This window comes from Montipora capricornis, chromosome 8, assembly GCF_036669925.1.
Source record: "Montipora capricornis isolate CH-2021 chromosome 8, ASM3666992v2, whole genome shotgun sequence".
In the NCBI taxonomy this organism is placed as follows: domain Eukaryota; kingdom Metazoa; phylum Cnidaria; class Anthozoa; order Scleractinia; family Acroporidae; genus Montipora; species Montipora capricornis.
In genome coordinates, this window is record NC_090890.1 from 24,000,004 (window position 1) to 24,010,003 (window position 10,000).

Below are 10,000 nucleotides of genomic sequence, written 5' to 3' on the forward strand. Positions count from 1 at the left end.
TCAAAAACAGGACCACAGCTCCAGGGCAATATGATACCCAGTATGTCAAGGACAGTGGCCTCAAGCAAAAAATCTGGCGATTTCCAAGAAGGTTAACAAATAATTTTGCTTACTGCATGACACAGTGTAATGACTATCGCTTACTTGCAAAGTTCATTTCACCTGATTTTTATCTAACGAGGGAAAGCAAATTAACCATACCGTTATCTAACATACGGTTCTAGGAATAGTGGAAATCCAATCAAATGTTAGCTTTTGGTATTAGGGGGAAACCGGAATACCCGAGGATAACTTCTCGGAGCAGAGTAGACAACCAACCAACTCAAACCTTATCAGAAGCCTGGTGAGCCGTGTTAGATGTGTAGTGGTTTGTGGGATTTAGGTTTTTAGGTTTGCCGGCGTCAGAAGGCTTAGTCATTCTACGGGCCCCGTTCCCCAGTTTTTCCACCTGCTGGTTTTTAGGGGTTTTCGTGTCCGGTTCTGTGTGCATCGCTATTCTCTTTTTCAAACGGTTAATGTATAAATGTTTTTGCAGCCATTCCAATGCTAAGTAAGAGTCACGGGTGGCTTGGCTGGCCAACACGCCCAAATATCATTCTTGTGTTAGCCTGGTTGAGTAGTGGACACAAAATACATTGAGTTTGGGAATCGACCCAAGCCGTGTTGGTGGCAGCCACCGCCCAGCCCCCTCGTTTGACCAACGACTATACTTTTAAGTACTGAATCCTTGTCGATTAGTTGCGTAAAAACGGTTAATACCCCGGCCTTTAACCCTTTGACGTCCAAACCGGCCAGACTTTTACTCTGTCTAACACCAGACGATTTTACTCGTCAATGGGGAACCCCTGGGAGTCAATGGGTTAAATTAATGTGTCCGAGACGGAAGTAATTAAATGCACGCGGATTTCAACCGCTCTTCTCACCAAAAGAAAACGGTTAATACCCCGGCCTTTAACCCTTTGACGTCCAAACCGGCCAGACTTTTACTCTGTCTAACACCAGACGATTTTACTCGTCAATGGGGAACCCCTGGGAGTCAATGGGTTAAATTAATGTGTCCGAGACGGAAGTAATTAAATGCACGCGGATTTCAACCGCTCTTCTCACCAACCTCAACATCACTCATGTCTCGGAACACAGACAATTAACGTCGCAAAGTGTCCCCCAAATGCTGCTCGTCAAATAAGGATAAAAAGCTGCATTTACCGTTCGCTAAAATTAACGTTAACTTTTACCCTTACCTTACTGTTGGAAAAAGGCCGCAAATGCTTAGACTTGAAGTGGTACTTTGTGTTGGATATCGAAACTGCTTGGGTGTGCATCTAAGACTTGCCTTCCTGGGGCCCGTTTCTCGAAAGACCCGAAACTTTACGGACCATTTTCGGGTGTCACAATTCCCTTTTTATCTCAAGAACGTCAAACTTCACAGTCAGTTTTGTTACCTTGAAAACATGTTAAAAGATCGGCCTTCCAAAATAAGCAGTTGGCAGTTTCTCAAATGGCTTTTCGGGCCCGAAAAGTTTTCGGGACTTTCAAGAAACGGGCCCCTGGACACAAATGTACTTTAAAGGCATGGACTGAATTTTTGCACGAATGCATCTGCAGAACCAATTAAAGGCATGGACTGAATTTTTGCACGAATGCATCTGCAGAACCAATAAGGAACCAACACTTTTTGGCCATCTAAAACTTGATAGTAAGCGACATAAAAATCGAATTTTGCCAGTATCTCGTGACTTTGAAGACTTCCCCAAAACGTGTTGGGATACTAACAAATCGTAAAAACCCACACCATCCCTTCCATATCCACTGAGTTTACTCTAGCAACGAATACGAGAAGACGTTTTCCTTTCATTAGTTTTAGTTGCTTAGCATGATGGAACCTGTGGACTGCCTGCAGTCTCCAGACAGCTTGTCCCATTTTTTCGGCTTTGGTCATTGTAGACATTATTTTTCTATTTTTCTTTTAGTTCCAGGACTGATGGACTCTGGACCGAATTTAGGAGGTGGGCTCGGTGGTAAGATAAAACAGTTATTGTTATTAAATTGCATTTTGTTATTTTTAGTTAAATGTATGGTTAGCTAATAGCCCAAAGGGATGTTGCAATGGTATTCCGCATCGCCTCTTTAGTTGCCATGACGGCAAGGACGGCCAAATACAATTTTGGGCTCATAACAATATTGGGGCTTTTGAGAAAGGAATCCCGAGGTCTTGTTGGGAGGAACCCAAAAGGCGCTATGGCTGCTGTAATCCATTGTTAACAGTATTAAGCAGTCGAGCTTAATGGTAATTATTTTAGATGACATGATTTCGTCAACTAAAAATCTCACTAACATTAAGACATTTCTAAACTTGAAATATTGCGGCAACTTCTTTCGAGAAATAGCTCCCTCCCTCTGAATTGAATAATAGGAACCAAAACAATGTCTTCATTTCTTGTGCAGGCATTAATCCTTTGGGTGGTCCAATGGGAGACCTGAGCATGGGCTTTGGTGCAGGAGCAACTTCAATCGGTGAGGGCGGTGGAGCTACCATGGAAGGAATGCCTTCAATGATGGGAGGTGGTATGCCTGTGCCAGGAGGTATGACAGGAGCGGCTGGAATGCAAATGCCCAACGGCCTTGAGGCAGGGCCCATGGCAATGCAGATGCCGGGAGCAGCTGGAGGCCCACAAGAGGGCGCAGCGATGTCGAAACAATTTATCGAAGGTGCTGAAGGAGGTGCGTACTACGTATTCCTTAAACATCAATGGCTTAGTTTCAATCACGACTTTCGTATTCGTCACTAGCTTGTATATTAATGCGCTATGTCACATGCACCAGATACATGATTTCTGCTTTTTTTCTGTCAGTGGCTTAACACCTTCAATATTGTTGAGAAACGCTTTGCATAGTTGGTATATATTTACGTGTTGATGGATGGGCGGATTTCTGAATAAAACCAATGGATTTTGAGTTGAATGAAGCATGACAAAGTCCCGAGTCTATGCAAACAACCTCAAGGACCGATGGTGTTGCCATTGTTCTTTGATATTACCTACAAATGGCAGGCATGCACGTCGTGCCAAACATGCCAGGAATGGCACAAATGGCATATTACCTGCATACCTCATCTCATTCCATCCTTTACTCCCTAGGTATGGCAGGTATGCATGCAATGCCAAACATGCCAGGACCAGGAATGGCAGGAATGACAGGAATGCCACAAATGGGAGCTATGGGGGGCCTTGGAGGAATGGGTGCTGGAATTGCTGGAATGAACATGGAAGGAGGTGAGACATTGCTAATGCCACAAAACCCTATTGCTGACAACAAAACGTATAAAAAAGGAAAACCATCATGGGCTTGTTATTTGATCTTGTTATTTGATCGTCGCAAAGATCGTGGAGTCTAGGCTACGTGACAGGCGTTAGAAAGGAAGGGAAAGGGGAAATGGGCTCACAAAACCGAATCCAAAATCCTTTGTTCCCACATGTTGATGCCTTTCATGCGTTAAGTAATCGCGAAAACAAGAGTTAAACATTTGAGTAAAGAAACCCTCTTGAAACAAATGCGATAGGGACACCTGCATCTGAATCAGTTACTACAGATAAGTGTTTCCGTTCCTTTTTACCAGGTATGCCGAACATGGGGGCAATGGGAAATGCTGGTGGAGTCGGAGCTATGTTTACTGGTGCTCAGGAATTAGGAGGCCAGATGGGTGGTGGCATGGGTGGTCCCATGTCCAATGCCCTTCAAAATGCTATCGGCGGCGGCATCCCGGGTATCAGTCAAAAGCGAGCCAAGATGGGAAAAGTACGCAAATTTCTTAGAAAGCTCAACAAGAAAAAGAACGTCAAGAGCCACCACAAAAACTAGATGATGGGTACTAAATCGTCAAAACTTGCCCCCGGATGATTTTGTACTCGAATGCAACTACAGACAGTTATTCCTAATTATATAAGATACTTTCGAGTCAACTGAAAACTGGTAAAAGTCTAAAAAAGACGTCACGATGTAATTTTATATACAAAGTGTTTTCTTTACCCTGAGCAGCTATCGAAAGTACCTGTAACTGTGCTAAAAAATGTTAAATTTTATTAAACCTATGGAACTGTTATCAGTCGATGTTCCATTCGCAGTTGTATGTTGACCTACCCTTACCAAACTAATTTGAGTCCACGACAGTACCCTTACTGGAGACCTTGCTCTTGTATTCCGTGTTCCATACTTCATCACACCTTAGTGAGAGTGAAAACTACAGGTGGTTTTGGTAGGGAAGGTAACTCGACCTACTCATCACTGACGATGGCCCTACCATTAAAAAACTTGATAGCCGAGTCTCCTCCTCACGTTAATTATGATTTGATTTCAATAGAAAAAAAATTCCACATAAAATTATGGTAGGTGCCAAATCGTTCCGAAGATTTCCGTCCATAGCTGCATACATCAGAAAATTAAACCATTTGCAGGCAGCACAATATCCTCATTTTCAAGACCACAACTGACTGTCGGGCTGGAGCCCACGATCTCCTAAGTAGACGTGCGCCATATTTAACAGCAGTCTCATTGACTACACTTTTACAGGACACACGTTACTGGACACAACTAGCACGGCCCATTGTTTTGCCGCTACCAACACCAGAACTAGTCATCCCATAAATGTAAGAGCCATTAACCAGAGTGGAACATCTCTTACCTTCGATAAGAAACCCGCGTCCCTAACATCCAGAGAGGAAAAGTTCATGCTGTTTCAAAGGCCTTGGACCAGTTATCGAACGTTCAAAGATAACTGACCTCGGAGACCTTGCTTACAACGTGTCTAAGTATTAGCCGGTCTTCTGGGTGGTCTGACTTCATTAGTGCCCTCGAGTTAAACCACTTACCGTGAAGACGTTATGAACTAACAACCTGCAAGGGGAGGGGTTGGGGTTTGGCGGGGGGGGGGGCAAGAGAACGTGATTGGAAGGCAACATTCAGTTACAAAAAGAATACGTAAGGGCTATAATTAAATTGCACATATATATACAAGTAAAGAAGGTCTCTCGAGCCAACAGTGCATCCCTACCCCCAGGAGGATATATAGGAGTATATATATATATATATATATATATATATATATATATATATATATATATATATAGAAGTTTCAAGGGGCTTCCTGGGCCAACGAAGACGTCAAGCTTCAAGAAGGATCCTGGAGGGATTCTCAGTCCAAGCCACGGCATAAGTAGTTAAAAATATATAGTTAAAAAAGGCCAATGGACGGACAACTTCTGGAGCTAAACATTAAAAATTAAAATATATTAAAAACGTTTCGTATATATATACACATAATGTCCGATCTCCTATAGGAGAATTGGGCTACAAGCTCTCTGCCTCCAAGCTATCCTGTCTGCAGCAAACGATGCTGCCTCTGCCTTCCCAAGTTCTTACGTCCTTCTCCTTGAGCTCCCTTTCCACAGTTCTGCGCCATGTCTCCGCCAGTCGACCCCTCTTCCTTCCACGTTCCGGTACCCATGTGAGTGCAATTCTTGGATGTGAGTTGTGATCCATTCTGAGGACGTGGCCTAGCAACGCTCATCACCTCCTTGCCACCTGTCTGCTGATCGTTTCCAACCCCGTTTTTCTCCTTATCTCTCACTTGGTTATACACATTGGCCAGTGGATCTTTAGTATTTAGCAAAGGCTCTTGTGCAGGAACGTATCCAGCTTTTTCTCGTCCGTTTGGACGGACGAGATCCCTCCAAAGCTTGTCAGAATGGTCAAGGCAATGTACAATGGGAGCCAATGTGCAGTGATCGATGGTGCAGGTCAAACCGGTTGGTTCGATGTAAAGTCTGGTATAAAACAGGGTTGCAATATGTCGGGGTTCTTGTTCTTGCTTGTAATGGACTGGATAACGAGAAGAACGCTAGAGGATGACAACACAGGTATCAGATGGATGCTGTGGCCCAAGTTAAACGACTGACGACAATTCCGAGAAGACCAAACTCCTTAGACTTAACACAACCAACAACGAAAAGGTGCAGGTTGATGACCAAGACATTGACGACGTAGAAAGTTTTGTTTACCTGGGTACTCGTGTCAGCACCTCTGGCGCCACAGAAGATGACATCAAGGTAAGGTTAGGTAAAGCAAGGGCCGCGTATAGCAAACTGGAAAAGATTTGGAAGAATAGCTTACCAGCAAGAACAAGATGAAAATTGCACATATAGGCAGATCTAAATACCATCAGGAACAATGCTTGTTGCTACACTGAAGCGAGCTTTAGAAGGTCAGTGACGACGTCAACTCCATGAGAAAGAGCAAGTCACACAAGAAAAAATCCGCAAAGTGTGCTGTACACACACGGCGTTGCCACCCTCAGGGCGAACCTACGATCACATCGAAGGCCACGTGTTCGGGGAACCTTTGACACAATTAACGTCTAAAATATTTTGTGGAGTCATCGCAAAAACTGTTTTAGTTGAGTGAATCTTTGGTTTTGGATGACGTCCTCCTTGCAGACGTGTTGTTCGTGTTTTAGCTCCCAAATGAGTAGATGCTAGTGTTGTTTTGTCGATTAACATCACAAGGGTTGTGTGCACGGAAGTACCTTTTTACATGAGGTTGGGCGGGGAAAACGAACGCGACCCCCAGAGATTTTAAGTAGAAAGACATTGCTGTACAATGTTGTCGCTAGAAGACGTGAGAGGCATGGACCCGTAAATTCAACAGGTAAGAACGGCCTGGAAGGTTGGACAAGAAAATTGAAACTACATTGACGACTGTTCACGCCATTCACAAAATTGGCCATTTTTGACCTCAATTTTGGGAAGAGGACAGCAAAGAAATATATATATATATATATTTGAATGAAGATTGGCTTACCAACGGTGATGCCGCTTGGAAGAAGGATCCAAAGGATACTACACGCTTGCACTCGAAAATTGTAGTTTGTGTAGAAAGAGTAAACAGCGAAGTTCTTCCGTGGCCAAAACTCTTTAATAAACGTTTCGCCCTTCGGGCTTCCTCAGTATAGAGTGTACAGGGTTAAAAATACTTGGAATAAGAATCTCTCTAAGGCTAAGACTTAAATAGGCTAAAAAATATACAATGCAATCAAAATAACAAATAAGAACAATAAAAACAATGATGTGAGAGGAAAAAGGTATTAGACCACTAGGGTATTGCATAATAGTGTAGAGAAAATGATGCAACAAATTCCCAAGTCAAAGCCTTTGAACAAAGGCGCTTTCTAGCTCACAATGCCATTTTCGGGACAGGATCCGAAGAAAAGGCCTTTGAATGGATCATAACAAAATCCTAGTCATCAGCACCTGAACTCAAGCATTGTGTGCTATACTCTCAGCCCCGTAACAAAATCCTTGATTGAGCCTTTGAACAAAAGAATCCCTAAATATATAACATATAAAAAATAAAAAGGACAACACTTGTGAGTGATGAAAATAAGGTGTTAATTGTATCTTATTCTATTCCTAGAGTGGAATTCTGATCTTTTATTCAAACCAGAAGGTCGAACGGTGCAAAGTTGTGCACTCCAGAAAGCTTCTCTTGTAAGCAGACGATGGTCGAGGCTATTTTGATCGCTAAAATTACCAATTTGTTCAATGATGACGAAAACGAAATCCGACAAAACATGAGTTTCTTTGTTAAAGTGTATCGCCACTTCACAAGTGTTCTTCTTTGTGCTCATGGCCGATTTGTGGTTTCGAAATCTGCCTTTAAACTCGTTAGTGGTTGATCCTACATACTGAACATTACATTTGTTACAATTGATCAAGTAAACAACATTTTTAAATTTACAATGAAGGTATTGTCTGATGAAATATTTCCTGCTTGTACAAGTGCTGGAGAAATGATCCGATTCTACTAAAAAATTCTTACAGAGATCGCATTTCCCTTTACATTTATAACAACCTTGTATATCTGTGTATATGGTGCGGCGAGGTCGTGCCAAGATTTCTTTAATGTTTTTGGCTCTTCTAAAAGAGGGAATGATAGATCCCTTTGGAAAAATTTTGGCTAGGGAAGGTGAATTGTCAATGAGATGCCGATGGGAATATAGAATTTTCCCGATGCTTGGCAAAGAAGGATTGTAATCTAAAACTAACGGAAAAACCTTATTAGATTGCTTTATATTGGGAACAAGCAAATTCTCCCTGGGAATGGATTTGACTTTCTCAAATTGTTGTTTGACCTGAGAGGGGTTGTATCCTCTATTAATTAAGTAGCTTTGATATTCAATACTTCGTTTCTCAAAACTTTCAGAGGAAGAACAGTTTCTTCTGACTCTGGTGGCTACACCATAGGGGATAGCTTTGGAGCAATGGACAGGATGGGCGCTATTGCGTAACAAATATATATGGTTATCTGTAGGCTTGGAGTATATATCAGTTTCAATAAAACCGTCAACAAGGCTAAGCGTGAGGTCCAAAACATCGAGTGAAGTAGGGGAGTGAACAAGGGTGAATTTAATAGTGGGATAAAGAGAGTTGATGAATTGCGTGAATTGAAGTAGTTTATCATGTCCTAGTGTCCAAAGATCGAAGATATCATCTCTATACCTCCACCATAGATTAGGCTTAATATTACCTGACAAGGCCTTCTGATCGATTATTCCCATAGCTAAACCGGCATAGCTACAAGCATTTTTAGGTCCCATGGCTGTCCCATGAATTTGAAGGAAATTTTCATCTTTAAACTGAGAATTGTTGTGTTGCAGGCATATTTTAACAGCTTCGACAATGCAATCGGTGGATGGAAAATTTGTTGTTCGAGAATTAAGAGCTTCTGTGATTGCATTGATTCCCAAATTGTTGTCAATATTGGGAAACATGGCGACCACGTCCCATGCCTGGTTTTGCATTCCCATTGACAACCCATTGGGCAATGTCATCGCTAATTTGTCCCTTATCAAGCCACTTGATAAGGCTTTTGACACCATCAAAACTCACAAGGAGGGAAACCCCCTCAGGCTTATTACTTCATGTTGTGGCACAGCCATTGAAAATCTGTCAGCTTTCACTGAATTTTATCTCAAGCCTTTAGCCCAAAAATTACCATCTTTCGTTAAGGACACCACGCATCTCTTACAAAAAATTGAAGATCTGAACAAATTGGGCCCTTTTCCTAAAGAAAGCCTTTTGGTCTCATGGGACGTGGTCGCCATGTTTCCCAATATTGACAACAATTTGGGAATCAATGCAATCACAGAAGCTCTTAATTCTCGAACAACAAATTTTCCATCCACCGATTGCATTGTCGAAGCTGTTAAAATATGCCTGCAACACAACAATTCTCAGTTTAAAGATGAAAATTTCCTTCAAATTCATGGGACAGCCATGGGACCTAAAAATGCTTGTAGCTATGCCGGTTTAGCTATGGGAATAATCGATCAGAAGGCCTTGTCAGGTAATATTAAGCCTAATCTATGGTGGAGGTATAGAGATGATATCTTCGATCTTTGGACACTAGGACATGATAAACTACTTCAATTCACGCAATTCATCAACTCTCTTTATCCCACTATTAAATTCACCCTTGTTCACTCCCCTACTTCACTCGATGTTTTGGACCTCACGCTTAGCCTTGTTGACGGTTTTATTGAAACTGATATATACTCCAAGCCTACAGATAACCATATATATTTGTTACGCAATAGCGCCCATCCTGTTCATTGCTCCAAAGCTATCCCCTATGGTGTAGCCACCAGAGTCAGAAGAAACTGTTCTTCCTCTGAAAGTTTTGAGAAACGAAGTATTGAATATCAAAGCTACTTAATTAATAGAGGATACAACCCCTCTCAGGTCAAACAACAATTTGAGAAAGTCAAATCCATTCCCAGGGAGAATTTGCTTGTTCCCAATATAAAGCAATCTAATAAGGTTTTTCCGTTAGTTTTAGATTACAATCCTTCTTTGCCAAGCATCGGGAAAATTCTATATTCCCATCGGCATCTCATTGACAATTCACCTTCCCTAGCCAAAATTTTTCCAAAGGGATCTATCATTCCCTC

At 42.0% G+C, this 10,000-nt stretch overlaps 2 protein-coding genes across 3 annotated transcripts in view; both read left to right on the forward strand.

The window, feature by feature from the left end:
- Positions 1-4,099, forward strand: part of LOC138058867 (PE-PGRS family protein PE_PGRS61-like) — a 12,345-nt gene extending 8,246 nt beyond the window's left edge. Inside the window, exons 5-9 of one of the 2 annotated variants that reach the window (XM_068904311.1) lie at positions 11-91; positions 1,971-2,018; positions 2,446-2,721; positions 3,138-3,272; positions 3,617-4,099. In XM_068904311.1, coding sequence (XP_068760412.1) covers positions 11-91; positions 1,971-2,018; positions 2,446-2,721; positions 3,138-3,272; positions 3,617-3,858 — 782 coding nt within the window. In that variant the 3' untranslated portion in view covers positions 3,859-4,099. The remainder of the gene's footprint in view (positions 1-10; positions 92-1,970; positions 2,019-2,445; positions 2,722-3,137; positions 3,273-3,616) is intronic. The other variant, XM_068904312.1, reaches the window with a different exon arrangement.
- Positions 4,100-8,819: 4,720 nt separating this feature from the next.
- The window catches only part of LOC138013861 (uncharacterized), a 1,833-nt gene continuing 652 nt past the window's right edge, over positions 8,820-10,000 (forward strand). Inside the window, exon 1 of the mRNA XM_068860907.1 lies at positions 8,820-9,396. Coding sequence (XP_068717008.1) covers positions 8,820-9,396 — 577 coding nt within the window. The remainder of the gene's footprint in view (positions 9,397-10,000) is intronic.